The 19,920-nt window shown below is 43.9% G+C and overlaps 1 protein-coding gene across 1 annotated transcript; it reads left to right on the forward strand.

Moving 5' to 3' along the window:
• The first annotated feature begins 8,189 nt into the window (after positions 1–8,189).
• Positions 8,190–19,621, forward strand: LOC102441625 (calcium-binding mitochondrial carrier protein SCaMC-1). Its single transcript, XM_006092617.2, has 10 exons — positions 8,190–8,315; positions 8,986–9,112; positions 10,079–10,166; positions 11,048–11,159; positions 12,066–12,224; positions 13,181–13,333; positions 14,335–14,442; positions 15,020–15,187; positions 15,928–16,078; positions 17,593–19,621. The coding sequence occupies exons 1-10, from the start codon at positions 8,190–8,192 to the stop codon at positions 17,775–17,777; spliced, it is 1,377 nt and encodes a 458-aa protein (XP_006092679.1). The 3' UTR covers positions 17,778–19,621.
• The last annotated feature ends 299 nt before the right edge of the window (positions 19,622–19,920 follow it).

The raw sequence follows: 19,920 nt of genomic DNA on the forward strand, positions 1-19,920 counted from the left end.
CTTCTTTTTTATGGCAGCATAGTATTCCATCATGTAGATGTACCACAGTTTTCTAATCCATTCCATTCATCTACTGATGGGCACTTAGGCTGTTTCCAAATCTTAGCTATGGTAAATTGTGCTGCTATGAATATAGGGGTGCATATATCCTTTCTGATTGGTGTTTCTATTTTCTTGGGATATATTCCTAGAAGTGGGATCACTGGGTCAAATGGGAGTTCCATTTTTAACTTTTTGAGGAAACTCCATACTGTCTTTCATAGTGGCTGCACCAGTCTGCATTCCCACCAGCAGTGCAGGAGGGTTCCTTTTTCTCCGAATCCTCTCCAGCACTTGTCGTTTGTTGATTTGTTGATGATAGCCATTCTGACAGGTGTGAGATGGTACCTCATTGTTGTTTTGATTTGCGTCTCTCGGATGATTAGTGACTTTGAGCATGTTTTCATATGTCTCTTGGCCTTCTGAATGTCCTTTTTTTTTTGTTTTAATATATTTTTATTGATTTTTTTATAGAGAGGAAGGGAGAGGGATAGAGAGTTAGAAACATCGATGAGAGAGAAACATCAATCAGCTGCCTCCTGCACACCCCCTACTGGGGATGTGCCCACAACCAAGGTACATGCCCTTGACTGGAATCGAACCTGGGACCCTTGAGTCCGCAGGCCGACGCTCTATCCACTGAGCCAAACCCGTTAGGGCTGAATGTCCTCTTTTGAAAAGTGTCTATTTAGGTCCGTTGCCCATTTTTTGATTGGATTGTTTATCTTCCTTTTGTTAAGTTGTATGAGTTCCCTATAAATGTTGGAGATTAAACCCTTATCGGTGATTACAGTGACAAATATGTTCTCCCATGCAGTGGGCTTTCTTGTTGTTTTGTTGATGATTTCTTTTGCTGTGCAGAAGCTTTTTATTTTGATGTAGTCCCATTTGTTTATTTTCTCTTTAGTTTCCAATGCCCTAGGACAGTGATGGCGAACCTATGACACGAATGTCAGAGGTGACACGCGAACTCATTTTTTTGGTTGATTTTTCTTTGTTAAATGGCATTTAAACATATAAAATAAATATCAAAAATATGTCTTTGTTTTACTATGGTTGCAAATATAAAAAAATTTCTATATGTGACACGGTACCAGAGTTAAGTTAGGGTTTTTCAAAATGCTGACATGCTGAGCTCAAAAGGTTCTCCATCACTGCCCTAGGAGCTGTATCAGTGAAGAAATTGCTTCGGCATATGTCTGAGATTTTGTTGCCTTTGGATTCCTCTAGTATTTTTATGGTTTCCCATCTTACATTTAAGTCCTTTATCCATTTTGAGTTTATTTTTGTGTATGGTGTAAGTTGGTGGTCTAGTTTCATTTTTTTGCATGTATATGTCCAATTTTCCCAACACCATTTATTGAAGAGACTGTCTTGACTCCATTGTATGTTCTTGCCTCCTTTGTCAAATATTAATTGAGCATATTGGTTCGGGTCAATTTCTGGGTTCTCTATTCTATTCCATTGATCTATATGTCTGTTCTTGTGCCAGTACCAGGCAGTTTTGAGAACAGTGGCTTTGTAATACAGCTTGATATCTAGTATTGAGATCCCACCTACTTTGTTCTTCTTTCTCAAGATCGCTGCAGCTATTTGGGGTCTTTTTTTATTCCAGATGAATTTTTGGAGAGTTCGTTCTAGGTCTGTGAAATATGCTGTTGGTATTTTAATGGGAAGTGCGTTGAATTTATAGATTGCTTTGGGTAGTATGGACATTTTAATGATGTTGATTCTACCAATCCAAGAACATGGTATGTTCTTCCATCTGTTTATATCTTCCTCTATCTCTTTTTTCAACGTCCTGTAGTTTTCTGAGTAGAGGTTTTTTACCTCTTTAGTTAAGTTTATTCCTAGGTATTTTAATTTTTTTGGTGTGATGGTAAATGGGATTGCTTTTTTAGTCTCTCTTTCTGTAAGTTCACTATTGGTGTATAGAAATGCCATAGATTTCTTGGTGTTAACTTTGTATCCTGCTACATTGCCGAATTCATTCATTAAGTCTAATTTATTAAATGCTGAATTCATTAATTTTGAGCTACAATATCCCTTTAATCACTTTAGCTGAATTCCCCAAGTGCTTTTATTGTAGGTTAGTTCCAAGTATTCTCTAGGTTCTAATATGATTTCAGCTTTGACCCATGAGTTATTTAACCATGTTCCTTAAATTTTTAAATATATGCTTTTTTCTTGGGGGAGGGTGGTTGAAAATATGATTAAATAGACAAACCTCTGGCTAGATTGACTGAGAAAGAGAGATTAAAAATGTCTTCACTTTTTCAAAATTCATATAAGGACAAATGTAAAATAAGTTGTGTAGAACTGTATGTACGCAAACACACTGAACAGGATGGCATGTTTATCACTATAACATATGTATTTTATACGTATACATAAAATACGCATTTATTATCCTAGCCCATTTGGCTCAGTGGATAGAGCGTCGGCCTGTGGACTGAAGGTTCCCGGGTTCAATTCTGGTCAAGGGCACATGCCTGGGTTGTGGGCTCGATCCCCAGTAGGGGGTGTGCAGGAAGCAGCCTATCAATGATTTTCTCTCATTATTGATGTTTCTATCTCTCTCCCTGTCCCTTCCTCTCTGAAATCAGTAAAAATATATTTAAAAAACAACCAAAAAAACACATTTATTTCCAGCATATGTATGAAAATATAACCCAAATTGACTTGTTGCAAGGTACCTACAAATGCTGGATAAAATAAGATCAATCTCTTTTTTATTAAAAAAAACCAGACTGTTTTTTAGAGCAGTTCCAGTTTTACCATACAATTGAGAGGAAGGCACAGAGATTCCCCACATACCCCTGGCCCTACACATGCATAGCCTCCCCCATTGTCAACATCACTCACCAGATGGTGCATTATTCACCAAGGATGAACCTACACTAAAGTCCACAGCTCACCTCAGGGTTCACTCTTGGTGCAGCACATTCTGTGGGTTTGGACAAGTGGATAATGACATATCTCCATCCTAGAGTGTCACGGAGTATTTCCCTGCCCCAACAATCCTCGGTGCTCTGCCTGTTCTTCCCTCCACCGCTGACCTTTTTATTGCCTCCATAGTTTTGCCAGATAATCACCTTTTTACATACGCAGATAAGCCTGTAAGAAAAGAAGGAAATCTAGCCTTACTGCCTGGGTTTAAATTTTGGTTCTGCTACTTGCTAGTTAATTTTGGACCATTTAAAAAAATCTCTCTAGCCTCAGTGTCCTCTCTGTGACAGAAGTAACAAACACTGGGGTTATTGTGAAGAATAAATTCATTAATGCCTCCTGTCTAATAAGCAATCAATTATCCATTAGCTTTTAAATGATCTAATACTGTTACTGCCGTCACTACTGAGAGAGAGGTGTCAAACTCCCTCTAAGACTGTGGATCTGCCACCTTTTCTTTAGAACCCTGTCAATTTCCCCCTTTATATTCCGAGACTATACTATCGATATATTCAGATTTAACATGGCTGTACCATCCTGGTGACTCGCTTCTTTATCATGCTGCTTTCCTGCCTATCCTCTAGCATAGTGCCCCTCATTTTTCAAATGCCCAAATCATTGCACTAGTCAGGGTGTTCCCCTAAACCAGGCCATCTTCCCAGGTCATCACTGGGGCATCTTAGCGTTGGGCTCCTGCGTGTGGGAGGCATATCCTTACCCATAAGCCACTGGGGCTCTTGGCCTGCGGGGCGGTGAGTGAGCCAGTTCCAAGCCCCATGTCCCCACCTGTTGTCTTGGATCCCTCCTGGTAGTAACTGTCAGTTCTGGGCCTCCGAGGGGCAGAAAGCAAGATGGGGTTGGGTGTGCAAGTCATTTATTGGGGGGAAGGCCCGGGAAGGGTAGGGAAGAGGCCAGGATGCAAGTTGAACCCCATGAGAAGAGTGCAAGAAGGAAGGGTCGCCTTAGGCAGAAGTCAGAGCAGTTCCTAGGAAGTGTCAACAAGGCTAGTGGGGAGTCTCCGAGGACGTGCTGTCTGTGGGGGGTCCTGTGTTGGCCCCGGCTGCCCAGGGATAGTACCTGCTGTGGTTAGTCATGGGTTGGAGCAGCCCAGGGCGACTGTGGACCCGGGTGAGGGCTGCAGTGGGTCCAAGGCTCCAAAGGCGTGGGGTGTTGGGGGGGTGGGGAGTAGGCAGCAGGCTCCCACCCCAGGCTCTCTCGCAGGCGGCCTGACCTGGCCACCACAGATCTGCTTCTCTGCCTCGTCCCCAGCCTGTCTTCCTCAGGGAGGTCAGAGGGACCAACCACAGTCCCCAGGGCTTCCCTTGGTCACACCTGGGACTCATGATCTCCCTTCCTGACCTTCTATGTTCCATTCCACTTGCACCCAGCCATCAGCTCTGCAGGTCTTGGTGACTTACCTGGTGGTGTGACACAAACCTGCGTTCCTGAGGGCTCTGAGTCACCGGCGTTGCATGCATTTTTCTGGTCTTCCTGGTGTAAAAGCAGCCCTACCTCCTGCTGCTCAGGGTCCATTTACGCCGACTAGGATGGTGACTTCTCCTGCCTGGTGGTCCCTGGACACAGGAGTTCCGTTCCAAATGCCCAGGTGGCAGCTGGAGCTTGCGCTAGTCCCTGGCAAGAGTATATCCTGTTGGGGACCAGAAACTAACCCTGCAGAGCCCAGAGTTGTGGGAACAGGAAGTAAAAAGTCCCCCCTGTGGTCACTGGGAGTGACAGTCAGGGGACCACTCTTGCTTTCACTCTTGGTTCCTGGATTCTCGTCCTGTTGGGGGCACCAAGCCAGACACAGATCCCCGATTTACTGCATCCTGAAGGGTGGCATCCATCGCTGCCAAATATTGTCTCCTCGGTGCTGCTTCAGCTACACTCTGTGGGCCTTCCTGGCATCCCGTGAGGCCGGCTCTCTGGATGGAGTGGCGTGGGATGTGGGCAGTGGGCTCCTTGGTCATGGGCCCCTCCCACACCTCTCACTACGAAGTGGGCCCCTGGTTAGATGCTGGGTACTAGTATGTGGGACTTCATGCCTGTAGATCAGGCATCCATGAGCCTTTGAGGGCAGGAAAGGGAAACCCCTCCCAGGAAGAGGTACCTAACAGATAGTCCCGATGTTTGGATGTCATTTGAGGTACTCTCAGGAAAAAAACCAAAATTCAGGACTTTGAAGAGTAGAGGGAGTAATCTGGATTCTAAGATACCAAAATGGAAATTATGAGGAAAATAAACTGATGGTGAAGAGTCAGCAGTTTTGGCTGGAGATATGGTTATTTCATTTCAGTGTAGGCTTGGAAGACTTTGGAACAGGGTAGGGCCCAAAAAAGTCTGAATGTAGAATTAATGTAGGCAATAAAATGAAAAAAGCGGATCTTGCCCAGTAGGGTTTTACCGATATTTTTTCTTCTTTCTCAAAGAAAGATATTTTAGTGGCAACTCTTTTATTAATATGTAGAGCAGAAGGGACAGGTTTTGTAGAGTATGAAGGTATTGCTATACCCAAGTTCAGGGCAAGCTGATTTAACAAGTTAGCCTGAGAGATTACAGAAAACTTTAAAATGAAGTTGTTTGCCATGTTCTCATAGGCACATCCTCTTATTGGAACTTTCTTAGGAAAGATGTAGGATCATAAGGGGCACAGGACTGTTTCACCGACAGGGATACCAAGAGCAAGAAGGGAAGCATCTCGGAGTCCAGAGTCTCATATGAGGTGATGAGACTGTCAACTCTTGGTTCTATAAAGTGCTGTCAGTCTGTTCCTTACGACCCTGGCCGTGACTTCTGTCTTTTCTCCTTGGTCCTATGCACTCATGTGCCCTGGCTGGATGCCCGACTTCTGTGACTCACTGTGACTGCTTGCATTCTCTGCTGTGCACAAGCAAGGACCATTCTTCGTGAATTGCAAACATCTCTTTTGTGGGAGGACTCATTCTCGATTGGGCCACAGCATCTCTTGTGAAACAGCATTAGACATTTGCCACTGCTCGGCCGCTCTGGGGGAAAGGTCGATTGCACAGCCTGCAGTAGTACTTATGACTAACCATGGCACCACCTCTTCCTCCAGGCAAACCCATGGGTATTTCAAGAACATGTCATGGTCCTCTTTTTGTTGTCCGTACTTGATATGATGAGTCAGTAGAGCAAGAACTAACAGACAAGGGCTTGATTAAGTTGTCTTGATGAATTTTTAAAAAATAATTTACCTTTTTTGGGAACAGTTTTAGGTTCACAGCGAAATTAAGAGGAAAGCATAGAGATTTCCCATATCCCTCCTGCCCCCATAGAGATTTCCCATATCCCTCCTGCCCCCACATAGGCATAGACTCCCCCATGATCAACATCTGGCACAAGAGTGGCACATTCGTTACAGCTGATGAACCTCATTAACATCATTATCACCCCAAGCCCATAGCTTATTGATCTCAGGGTTTGCTCCTGGTGGTGTCCATGCTGTGAAGCTGGACACATGTATTATGACATGTATCCCCCTTTACAGTATCACACAGAATATTGTCACTGGCCTAAAAAACCCTCTGTGCTCTGCCTGCTTATCCTCCCTCAGGCCCTGACCTCTGGCAACCATTTACTTTTTTACTGTCTCCATAGTCTTGCCAGAATGTCATATAGTTGAAATCATACAGTAGATAGATAGCCTTTTCAGATTGGCTCCTGTCACTTAGTAATATGCATTTCAGGGTCCTCCATGCCTTTTTGTGGTTTGGTAGCTCATTTCTTTTTAGTGCTGAATAATATTCCATCATCTGGATATACCACAGTTTATGTAGCCATCACTTCAGAAGAACATCTTGGTTGTTTCCAAGCTTTGCCAATTATGCGTAAAGCTGCTACAAACGTTTGTGTGTAGGTTTTGTGTAGACATCCTATATAATAAAGACCAAATATGCTAATTAGACTGAACAGCAGAACGACCGTCCAGACGACATTCCGGACGACCGTCCAGACGACCGGAGGAAGCCAGGGTTGCGAGGGCCCAGCCCCTTGCATGAATTTCATGCATTGGGCCTCTAGTGTTACATAAGCTTTCAACTCCTTTGGGCAGATACCAAGCACTGGGATTGCTGGGTTATATTGTGTGTGTTTAGTTTTGTAAGAAATGCCAAAATGTCTTCCTTTTTTTCCTTGTTTTTTTTTCCCCCCAAAGAAACTTTTTCCAAAGTGGCCGAACCATTTTGCATTCCAGCCAGCCATGAATGTGTGTTCTGGTTGCTGTACATGAATTTTAATACAACTTTTTAAGAGTACGCCATGTTTAGAAGACTCGATTACATAAAAGGCGGAGTTTTTATTGGGAAACCACGCTTCCCATTTCCGGTGGAGCAGGATGAGGGACCACAAGGATATGCACAGGGGAGAGTGTGGTTCAGACGAGTCAGGGGCATGGTTTCTGAGTGTCTCCTGACCTCTCTCTGGGCCCCCAGCTGCCTTGACTTCCGCCCACTTTGAGATTTCCCTCCCAGATGTGCATCTGTGAGGTCAGAGCTGGGACCCCGGCCATGGAGCGGCCTTGCCCTGCAGCCCTGTGATGCGCGTGAAGATGAGGATCTGGGGTTGGGGGGTGAGAGGGTGAGGGAGCATCACAGAAGGAGAGGCCCAGAGACTTTCGTTAGGTCCCCATTCCCAGTCTCCATGACTATTAAGCGCCTTGGCCTTAGGAGAAGGCTTCTTGGAAAGGTGCAGCCAAGCAACTGTCAGGAACTGTTGGCTCTCCCACCCGTCATCATGGCCGCTCAGCCCAGGTCCCAGCCTCCTCCAGCCCCTCTTCTCGGAGAAGATGCTCCACCTCTAGAGACGGCCCGTGCCCGGTCCAACCGGAAGTCCCGGGGGAAGGGCCTGAGTTGTCCCCACTCCGCTGCTCCAGGGAACCCGGGGTGTCTGATCGGCCGCCCTGGGAGCGAAAGGAACCGAGGCCGGGGCTCCCAGCCCCCAGGGCGGCCCCCACCAGGCGCCAGGGCCCGCGTGCCCCGCCTGCAGCCGTTGCGAGGCGCCTCCCCTTCCTGCGCTTTTCTTTTCTCGCGGATGGGACTTGGTCGTGGGCGCCCCAGCGGATGCTGCTGTCTCAGGTCTCTGCCATCGGGACGGATTGGGCAGGAGGCCCCCTCCTCCCTCTCACTTCCCCGTGGGGAGACTGAGGGGCCCCGCGGGGGCCACCCCTGCCGCCAGACGCCCCGATGGACTCCCTCTACCGAGACCTCTTTTGGTACCTGGACCACAATGAGGACGGGACCCTGGACATCCTGGAGCTTGAGGAAACCCTGGGTGATATAGGGATCGATGACCCCCCGGAGCCAGGGAAGGTGGGCCGAGGGGGGCCGTGGGCGGAGAGATGTGGGGGCTGGTGTATTTGTTTTCTTTATGATTACTTTATTTCTTTATTCAACTGAAACATGTTTTTCCTAGTTACTTGGGATGGGGTAAGCCTTTGATTCTTCATTGATTTCCAGCCCTTCTTCGTTTCTAATTCTGCACTTGAGTCCATGAATTTCCCTCTAAGCGTTTGTGGCAGCTCATGAGTTCAGACCCTTTCCTCTGAGCCCGGAGCGTGGAGGTCTGACCATGATGCGGTCCGGCCCCAGCGAGGCATTGTCTTCCCAGAAGAGCAGCGTCTGTGAGCTCCGGGTGGGTGACGGAGGCTCTTAGCGGGCAGAGGTGTACATTTTGGGTGACGGAGGGAGAGGGCTTACATGTCTTACCAAATACCATACTTCTTATTGCTTTCTCTAAAGCATTGCTTTCTACTAATGGAGATCATTTGATATGACAGCTTTTTATAAGGAAAATATTATTTCATTTTGGAAATCCAAGGGAAAATACTGTTTTAGATATTTAAATCCCAAGTGTTCGTCTTCTGCCCGGGGATTTATGAAATACATGTCTTACAGGAAAACAGCCAATCTACTTGAAGTGTATGTACAAATAATTTGGTATTTTAACCCATGTTAAAAGACTTCTATTTTTTTTTTCTAGAAAATTTTTTCTACTGGTGATATCGACAAGGATGGGAAGCTAAATTTTGAAGAATTTATGAAGTACCTTAAAGACCATGAGAAAAAAATGAAATTGGCATTTAAGAGCTTGGACAGAAATAATGATGGTATATTTTATTTTCTATTCATTTACTTCCAAGAGTCTAAAACAATGTGTATTTAGCCTTTTTTTCCTTAGGTGATAATAATAACTATTATTTTTAATCCTCATCTGAGGGTAGTTTTTATTGATTTGAGAGAGAGAGAGAGAGAGAGAGAGAGATCAGTTGCCTCCCATATGCACCCCTATTGGGGATGAACCTGTAACTTAGGTATGTGACCTGACCAGGAATTGAACCCTTTTGTTGTATGGGACGATGCTCCAGCCACCTGAGCCACCTGACTGGGGTTTTAATTATTACTAGTGTTAATACTTGTTTTTCTTAGTAATGTGATTTTTACATAGAATTCATGTTTTTCGTTAAGAAAAGTTATTTGTCCAATGAGTTAAGAAACTGTAAGTTGGGGCTGTTTGCAAAATGTTAACTATGGAACAATATGCTGATTTGACTTAAAGCTTTGGGTTAAAAAAAATAATTATGTTTCCTTGTTCTCTGGACAAGAGAGGTTTACTAGTATTTTTCTTTCATATTTAGGCATAAAAATGACAATCTAAATTTTAAAAACTTGTCGATTATGTTACATTTGACAGTCTTTTTGAAAGAATTCATTTAGAGCAGATACTCTCTGATTTTGAAAATTAGAAAAAAAAAAGCAGATTAGACATTTAAATGTGTGTCTTTGGACTGGGATTTTGGTTTCTCTATTTAGATTAATAGCTTGAAGTGAGAGTCCCATATGTGCCAAGCAAAAAGTAAGAGTGAAATAATGTGCATACTTGTTTAATGTATTTATTAGTTTTTGAGTTGATATTGCACTATGTACTTAAGCAAATCTAACCCTCCCCTAAATTCATAATTTTATCTTAATCCATTCAAGGCTTTCCCTGATAAAATGAGGGATTTGCAATTCATGATTTCTAAGGTCCTTACAGTTCTGATGCTGAGTTTATGCTGTTTTTATTTCTTTTAAAGGAAAAATCGAGGCTTCTGAAATTGTCCATTCTCTCCAGATATTAGGGTTAACTATTTCTGAAAAACAAGCAGAGTTGATTCTTAAAAGGTAAGCTCTCAGTGGACTGAGAATTGTTTTTTTCTTTGATGTTCGCTTTCATGTCCTGCTTCAGAGCGCTAATGTCAGTGTGGTTAAGACAAGTCCCTGCACCTCGCTGCACCCATTCGATATCTTTCTCTCCTTTTCCTTCCTTTTTGTTGGTGTGCACACATATTTCTAAAGTGTAGGAGTGGGGAGTGCAGCCTCAGGCAGGACTCTTTCTTCTCTGTAAAATCGATCATTTGATGTAAGTGTAGTTGGTATACAATCGGGTATTAGTTTCAGGTGTACATTAGAGTGAGGCAGTATTTTGAGGCCACAGTGTGACCACCCCACTGATTCGAGTCCTTGTCTGCCAGTGCGCAAACTCATCACAGTAGGATTGACTGTATCTCCTTCACCTTCCCACCCATCCTCCGCCTGCTCCCTTCTGGTGACCATCCCTTTGGTCTCTGTTTCTATGACTCTGTTTCTGTTTTGCGTTTTTTATTGAGATTCCACATGTAAGAGAAAGACAGACAGGATTCTTCCTTTATTTTTTTTTAAATGTATTTTTATTGTTTTCAGAGAGGAAGGGAGAGGGAGAGAGAGAGAAACATCAGTGATGAGAGAGAATCATTGATTGGCTGTCTCCTGCACGCCCCCTACTGGGGATGGAGCCCGCAACTCAGGCATCAGCCCTGACCAGGAATCCCACCAATGACTTCTTGGTGCATGGGATGGCGCTCAATCCACTGAGCCACACCAGCTGGGCTAGGATTTTAAAAAATTTAATAAGAATATTAAGTTGGAAAGGAAACGGTCATTCTGTAAAAAAGCCAGCAATATTAGTTTTATTTGTAAATTCTGTTTTGTTCCTTGGTTAGCTTCTTTTTTTTTTTTTTTTCCAGCATTGATAGTGATGGAACGATGACAGTGGACTGGGATGAATGGAGGGACTACTTCTTACTTAATCCTGTTACAGATATCGAGGAAATTGTCCGTTTCTGGAAACATTCCACTGTAAGTACGCTGTATAGATCGGTTTATCCTTGTTTGGAGCTGTAAGCCGCTGGTATGGTCACCACCTGAGAACACTGGGACATTTACAGCGCAGGCGCCCAACCCAGTCCCAGGGGCTCCTTAAGCGTTGGAGCTCCGTTAACTCTACTGCATGTACATCATAGATTCTTACTGGATCTTTGGAGATAGTTGGTAACAGTGTCTCTTTTACTCACAAAGGAAGAGAGGGTTACTGCTATTGCATAGCTCCTTCCCCAGACACTCTTACCTATAAAATCTTTTACACCAAAATCATTTACACAATAAAGTTGTAAAAATATTACCATTATAGAGCCGTGTTTCTCTCAAGCTACGTTGGTAATCACTGACCACCAGGGGGCAGTTCCTGCATTGAGCGTCTGTCCCCTGGTGGTCAGTGCGCATCATAGCCACCGGTTGATCGGTCATTTGGTCGTTCAGTAGCTTAGGCTTTTATATATAGAAATTTGAAGCATATATCATGGTGCAAAGCATAACATAGATATCATTACGAGATAAAGGGTGCATTTTTGGAGAGTTGACAAGCTAATTTCTTTAGTTAAAAAGAAATAAAATACTGCCCTTTCATTCTGACTTAGACACAGAGGAGAAAATTTACTCTGAATCCATTAAGAAAATAAAGCAGGACTGTTGGTTTTGTAAATTGGTGAGCACTGTCGATTTTCATTTCTGGTGAACTGACACTTCATACACTCCACTTAGTGGGAAGAAGCTATTGACCCTCATCTCTGCTTAGATTGGTTTGGTGACTTTCAGGGAATGGAGCTCATATTAACTATAACACCTGCTTCTTTAAAACAAAATTGCTAGAATGATCTATGTTTAGTTGAAGGAGTGTGTAATCTCCCCCTCTCCCCCTCTTAACAGGGTATTGACATAGGAGATAGTTTAACTGTCCCGGATGAATTCACGGAAGATGAAAAAATGTCAGGACAGTGGTGGAGGCAGCTTCTGGCGGGAGGCATTGCTGGTGCCGTCTCCCGTACAAGCACCGCGCCCTTGGACCGTCTCAAAGTCATGATGCAGGTGAACTTCGTGACCTTGTGTCTGTTTGTCCTAAATACCCTCAAACACCAAGAAATAGGGTGCTCTGGAAAAAGTTATCAAACTCTCCGTAGTCTTTTATACCTTTAAAAAGTATCTCTGCATTTTATTGCTATTAATCCTAAATTCAGTCCATGTAATGATTTCAGTGTTCTGCCAAACCTTAAATTGTTGATACGTGTGTGATGAGCTCTTAATCTTTGGTGTTCTACAACTATTCAAGTGTGTGTGTTTTTTTTGGTTGTTGTTTTTAAAAAATATATTTTATTGATTTTAGAAAAGAAGGGAGAGGGAGAGAGAGATAGAAACATCAATGATGAGAGAGAATCATTGATTGGCTGCCTCCTGCACACCCCCACTAGGGATCGAGCCCGCAACCCAAGTATGTGCCCTTGGCCGGAATCGAACCTGGGACCCTTCAGTCCACAGGCCGATGCTCTATCCATTGAGCCAAACCAGCTAGGGCTATTCAAGTGTTTAAATATTCATTCATTATTGTAGGGGTCTCCTTAAATTATATGTTATACATTTTCTTTCTTTTTTTAAAAATTAGTCATTATTCTTTTTCCCCCCAAAATATATTTTTATTGATTTCAAAGAGGAAGGGAGAGGGAGGGGGAGATAGAAATATCAATGATGAGAGAGAATCATTGGTCAGCTGCCTCCTGCACACCTCCTACTGGGGATCGAGCCTACAACCCGGTCATGTGCCCTTGACCGGAATCAAAGCTGAGTCCCTTCAGTCTGCAGGCCGACACTCTATCCACTGAGCCGAACCAGCTAGGGCTATGTTATATATTTTCTAAGCCTCCTATCTTCTGTTTTCAAACACATCTTCTTGCGGTATTGGAGAAGAGAGAGGGGTTTGTACTGTTACTATAGAAATAGTAACAACAACACGCCACGAGTATTTTACAGCGTTTTACTTTTATTTTCAGGTCCATGGTTCCAAATCCGACAAAATGGACATATATGGTGGCCTCCGGCAGATGGTGAAAGAAGGAGGGATCCGCTCCCTTTGGAGAGGAAACGGCACAAATGTTCTTAAAATCGCCCCGGAGACGGCTCTCAAGTTCTCAGCGTATGAGCAGGTAATTGTCATCACTGTGTTGGCAGTGACAGTATACCTCTGGGTATTGCCCACAAAAACTGTTTCTAGGTTGTTAATATTTGTTTGCTGCTTATCAACAGCTTTATTTGTGCTGGTGAAAATAAGCCCACCTTCGAAGAAGAAAAACTATGGGGTCACTGTTCAAAAACACTGTTGTGAACACTATTAACCCTGCATTTTCTGTGCAGCTGAGAAAGAATGTTATTATTCTGGTTGAGCAAAGGAGCAGCTAGTTTCCCTCTGGGCAACATCTGGGCAACATCTGTGCCCTGCAGAAACCTAACTTGAAAACTGCTGTCCAGCCAACGGAATGCAGTAGCATTTAAGCCTTGCTTTCCTGCTAAGTATTGTTAATGCAGTGTTTGCATTTTGAAAGACATAATCACATGGCCAGTTCATTGCCTTCTAGAAGCTGATTTGTGTTTTGGTGTTGTCTTATTTAGCTTGGGCTGCTGTAACGAAATCCATACAGTGGGTGGGTCAGACAACAGACATTTATTTCTCGCAGTAATGGAGCTGGGAGTCCAAGAGCAAGGCGCTGACCAATTTGGGTTCTGGTGAAGGCGCTCTTCCTGGCTTGCAGATGACGATCCTCTTGCCATGTGCTCACATGGCCTTTCCTCAGTGCATGCATGTGGGGGAGGTGGGGAGAGAGGGAGAGAGAGAGAGAGAGAGAGGGAGAAAGAGAGAGAGAGAGGGAGGAGGAGGAGGAGGAAAAGGGGGAGGGGGAAGGGGAGGAGGGAGGGGGAGGAAAGAAAGAAAGGGAAAGAAAGAAAACTCTCTGGTGTCTCTTCTTATAAGGACACTAATCTTGCGATGAGGGCCCCCCCCCTCATGACCTCATCTAACTCGACCTCCCAAAGGCCCCATTTCCAAATACCATCCCATTGGGGTTACAGCTCCCACATTGCATTTGTGGGGAGGGACACACAATTCTGTCTATAGCAGGTACTAATGTGCACTTACCATTGATTCACACAGTACAAGAAGATGCTTACTTGGGAAGGACAAAAATTAGGGACCTTTGAGAGATTTGTTTCTGGTTCCATGGCCGGAGCAACTGCACAGACGTTTATTTATCCTATGGAGGTACGTGCCATGGTGAAGTCTGCCGGCGTTAACGGTTTTCATATTCACGATCCGTGGCTGTGTGGCAAGTATTCCCCAGATTTAACAGTTTCAAACAACAAGCATTTCTCACTTCCCAGCTTCTGTGGCTCAGGAATCTGGGAGGAGCTGGGCGAGGCGCCTGTGGCCCAGGGATCCTTACAGGCTGCCGTCAGGGTGTTGGGGATGGATCTATTCCACACTCTCCTGGCTGCTGGAGACACGGATCCTTACCCCCTCGGCCTCTCCACAGGCTGCTTGAGCATCCGCAACACGCAGCAGCTGGTTTCCCCAAATCGGTGATCTCAGGGTGGCAGAGCCCCCAAGAAGGAAAGTGCATTCTTTGGTCACTTTGTCAACTGTTGGCCACACAGACGCCCTGGTGGAGTGTGGGAGGGGACCAGGCAGGTGTGAGTATCAGGAAGCTGGCCTGGGGGGCCGCCTGGGAGGCGCGCTGTCACGGTGTTGGTAAGAATGAGAACACTGCTCCTCTCCAAAGAGTTTCACGACGGTGGAGTTCACACGAACAACCATATTCTGTTTATTCTTTCGCAACCAGGTTCTGAAAACCAGGCTGGCCGTGGGCAGAACTGGGCAGTACTCCGGCCTGTTCGATTGTGCCAAGAAGATTTTGAAACACGAAGGCATGGGAGCTTTCTTCAAAGGTTATATTCCCAATATACTAGGCATCATACCTTACGCAGGTATAGACCTTGCTGTGTATGAGGTGAGTTTGTAGCAATCTTTTGAATCTGAAAGTGTGGTTATATAGTCCTTACTGTTTGAATTTGACATTGTATGGAGAAGTACACGTATACCAGGGAACAGTTTGTGACCCAAAAGTAGATTCAAGGGTGTTAATTTACATATCTATGTCTATATCTATATCTATGTATATCTATCTATCTATACATATTTAGAGAGAGAGACAGGAAGGGAGAGGGAGAGAGAGAGAGAAACATCAATGATGAGAGAGAATCATTGATCAGCTGCCTCCTGCATGCCCCCTACTGGGGATTGATCCCACAACCGGGCATATGCCCTGACCCGGAATCGAATCGTGACCTTCTGGTCCATAGGTTGATGCTCAACCACTGAGCCACACTGGCTGGGCCTCATTTATACCAGAAGGATAACTCTGCCTCAGAGCTTTGCAAAAGGATTGAATGTGTCAAGTACAACATGAGATGTAGTCGGTAGTATTATTTTGCTCAGTACTCACTGTAGGCGGTGTTCTTCAGGTCCTGGAGTTGGTGCGTTTGACCTTCACGGTTACGTAGCAGACCTCCGGGTCTGGGTCTGAACCCTCAGCGGCTCCCCCACCTGAGCAGAGCTGCCCCTCCTGGGAGTGGGTGGCCCGTCTCCTGCAGGATGAGAGCAGCTGTGAAAATGTTCACGTTGAGTGAAAGCGGCCTTCGTGAAGCGAGTTGTTCACCGCCTCTCCTCTTTTTTCTGTGGCCCTTGCAGCTCTTGAAGTCCCATTGGCTGGATCATTTTGCCAAAGACACGGTGAACCCCGGAGTGGCCGTGTTGCTGGGGTGTGGCGCCTTGTCCAGCACCTGCGGGCAGCTGGCCAGCTACCCGTTGTCTTTGGTGAGAACACGCATGCAGGCTCAAGGTGGGTTTTTCAATGAAGATGGTATATCCCAGCCTTCCGTTCTTTATTGCCTCCCTTTTCACAAAGCCTTTTCCTAATCACTCCCTCTTCATGAAATTCTAATACCACAGACACACTGCACATGTACTGTATGTATACCTGTGCTTTATGCATAAACAGTAAGGGTTTCTGTTTACTCGTGTGGAGAACACATGCTTTAAGAATTTGTAAGCTTTGCCCTAGCTGGTTTGGCTCAGTGGATAGAGCATTGGCCTGTGGACCAGTCACGATTTGATTCTGGTCAAGGGCACCTACCTTGGTTGCAGGCTCCTCCCTGGCGGGGCCCTGGTCAGGGCATGTACAGCAGGAGGCAACTAATCAATGTGTTTCTCTGACATCGATGTTTCTGTCTGTCTTTCCCTCTCTTTCACTCTCTGTAAAAATCAATGTAAAAATGTCCTCGGGTGAGGATTAAAAAAAAAGAATGTGTAAGCGTTAGTATCTAGATGAACCTGGGCTCAGATCCTTGCACACAGCCTCTCTGGGTTTTCCTTTTCTCACCTGTAAATGGGGACGAGGACCGGCCGTGTTGTAAGAATTAGCAGCGGTCTGTGTCAAACACCGGGCATTTGTCAGATTCTTGGTCAGTGGTGGCTGGAACTGCTTATTACTGTGGACGCTACAACACTTGACCTGTGATCCTCCCCAACGTGACACTGTCTCCTCCCTCGACTTTGATCCCACTGTGCCCTCCTGGCTTTCTGTCACCTCGTGGATAATTCTCTTTAAAAAAAAATTTATTTGACTTCAGGGGGGAAGAGCGAGAGAGAGACAGAGACAGAGAGAGAGAGAGAGAGAGAAACATCAATGAGGAGAGAGAATCATTGATCAGCTGCCTCCTGCATGTCCCCTATTGGGGATTGAGCCTGCAACCTGGGCATGTCCCCTGACCTGGAATCGAACCGTGACCTTCTGGTTCATAGGTCGATGCTCAACCACTGAGCCACACCAGGTGGGCTCATTCTCTTTTCTTATGATTCGCTGGCTTGTATTGCTCTATTAATAAAGTATGCTTTCTGTGCCTTTTCTCTTTTGCTCTTTCCCTGGCCAATCTCACCCTCTGTCATTTCTTTCCAGTGGTTCTCAACCTTCCTAACGCCGCGACCCTTTCATACAGTTCCTCATGTTGTGGTGACCCTCAACCATAAAATTATTTTCGTTGCTACTTCATAACTGTAATTTTGCTACTGTTATGAATCGTATTGTAAATATCTGATATGCAGGATGTATTTTCAGGGGTCGCCACCCACAGGTTGAGAACCGCTGCCAATACTCCCTGGGCATCTACAGCTCAATCCCCAACTTCTCTGCCAAGCCCCCCCCCCCGCCTTTATAATAGAGGGCACTTTCTTGGACTCCTTGGAATGAATGTGACCCTTTCCTTCTGCATCATTCTGAAGCACAATGGTGCACACTGATAAGAATACCGCAGGCTGGAGTATGGAATTAGCCTGGTTTTCTTTTTTATTTTCCAGCCATGATAGAAGGAAGCCCCCAGCTGAACATGGTTGGCCTCTTCCGACGAATCATTTCCAAAGAGGGGGTACCGGGACTTTACAGAGGCATCACCCCAAACTTCATGAAGGTGCTCCCGGCTGTAGGCATCAGCTATGTGGTTTATGAAAATATGAAACAAACTTTAGGAGTCATCCAGAAATGACATGTTGAACTTTTTTTTTTTTTTTGCTTTAGCACGATTACACTGAAATTCTCAATAATATCTAGAGGGACTTTTTCTCCTAGAATTGCAAGTCGATGGCAAAAGAAGTATTTTTTCACAAAAGGGAAGAGCTTATCAATGATCATTTAAACATTTGGGCTCGATTTTCTATATACAGAAATGTTTTAAAAAATCATAGTTTTGATAAGCTCATCCAATTTTGAAAAATGCCAGAAAATTGAATTTTATCTCTTCTTCTTAGTCCTTTCTACAAATCCCTGCCCTGAGTCCTCAATCTGAAACATGAACCTGCTTAAACTAAATCTGTTTTGTGTGGTGGAATCATAAATCATCCATCTTTATTTTTGGATGGTTCAAGTTTATGCCAGCTTCTTTATACCTGTCTTTTTCTTAAACGCTAGATGATCAGAAAACCTCAACACTTAAACTGTTTTATATATTTTGAATGTCTTTGTAGACTTCTTAACATTTCCTTGTAGACCTGTTAATAGAAAGTCATTGGGTTTCTATCCTTTAAGCTGAATAAGAATGAACATAAGTGGCTGGATTTCAAGGCATGGGAATACCCTCGTCTATTGCTATCATTTTTGTAAAGGAGTGATGAAATAATACTTATTCTGCGGGCCTTTTTCTCTTTTCCTTGCACTGTGATTTGGTTCCTGAGAGGACATATTGTCAGCATATTGCTGTTACGTTATCAACACAAGGCAACTTATTTGAAGGGTTCTGTTTATATTCTGTCTTGGCTTTGAAAAGTACCAGGAAACAAAACATTTTGATGGGGATCAGCTTTTGAAGAGCGACTCTCTCTTTTTCGTCCTTTGTTTCCTACTTGAATCAGATTTACCTGGGAAGGTCTCTGGGGACCATTCTTGGTCATCTGAAATGTCTTCATTACACGAAGTGGGTTGATCCCGGGTGAGTGACATTCCCTGTCCTCCCTCCCTGTTGAATTTCTTTGAACCTGCAATTCTCCACGTGGGCAGCACAAACCTAAGGGAATAGTACATAATAGTAGTAGCAAATATCTTCTATATTAGGTACTTATATTTAAACAAAAGGCCCAATTTATGAACATACACATTCATAATCTCTCTTGCCCCAAGTTTTAGAACATGTTATGATATAGAAAACTTAATTTTTAATATTGATAGCATGTTTTTATTAGAGCTATTCTTTTTGTAGTTAACTATCTTTTCTGACTTATGTGATTAGGAGTTAGAATAACATTAGTTGAAGTTATTCTTACCATTTTTTAAAATTTAGTTTCTAAACTTGTTTGATTCCTAGTAATTGCTGTTATAAATTGCCAACATTTTAGTGAAAAGCTAGTGACATAATAGGCATTTACTTTCTTTGAATCTACCTCTTGTATTTTATGAACCAAAGAGAATGTTGGACTTGTCTTTGTGAAACATTTCAAAATATAGTTTTCATTATATGAGTTATGACTGATACATGTCTCAGTATTTTTATAATACATATAAGCATGGGACTCTCTCTTTTGGGTGGTTTGTTCTTTGGAGTAATACATAAATTATAATAAGGTACATGATTAGCTCTTTTATACTCATAAACAATTATGGAATGGACAACTGACATTTCAAGCTACTGAAAAATTATCATTGTTCATTATGAATTTAAATTGTGTGCTATTTAACATTTATAAGGAGTGAATGTGATTTATCTGTGCATCTTGTATCTTTTGAAACAATGATCTTGTATCTTTTGAAAAGAGCCCGGAGTTGAAGATAGATTATTTCTGGCATTGGTGAATATTTACTTTTCATTTATATTAAAAAAATATGTATTTGTTTTTAAAATGACTTGTTTCCTTATTTTAAAAAAACAGTATAACTGAAGCACAAAACAATGGCTGAGTCTCCTCTGGCCCATGTGGCGCAGTTAGTTGAGTGTCGTCCCATACACCAAACGGTTGCCGGTTCCAGTCCAGGTCAGGGTGCGAGTCCCGGTTGTGGGCTTGATCCAGGTGGGCAGCATGCAGGAGGCAGCCGATCCATGTCTCGCTCTCACCCTGATATTTCTCTTTCTCTCTCCCTCTCCCTTCCTGTCTAAAAAAGAAATAAATAAAAAAACCTTAAAAAAAAAGGCTGTGTCATAC

The sequence above is a fragment of the Myotis lucifugus genome, unplaced genomic scaffold, assembly GCF_000147115.1.
Source record: "Myotis lucifugus unplaced genomic scaffold, Myoluc2.0 scaffold_101, whole genome shotgun sequence".
In the NCBI taxonomy this organism is placed as follows: Eukaryota; Metazoa; Chordata; class Mammalia; order Chiroptera; family Vespertilionidae; genus Myotis; species Myotis lucifugus.

Excerpts from the sequence above, each read along its gene's own strand:
- LOC102441625 (XM_006092617.2), top strand. The coding sequence starts at position 8,190 with ATGGACTCCCTCTACCGAGACCTCTTTTGGTACCTGGACCACAATGAG. Across the intron at positions 10,167-11,047 it reads GCAGAGTTGATTCTTAAAAG|CATTGATAGTGATGGAACGA; the intron begins GTAAGCTCTCAG and ends TTTTTTTTCCAG. Across the intron at positions 16,079-17,592 it reads AACACGCATGCAGGCTCAAG|CCATGATAGAAGGAAGCCCC; the intron begins GTGGGTTTTTCA and ends TTTATTTTCCAG.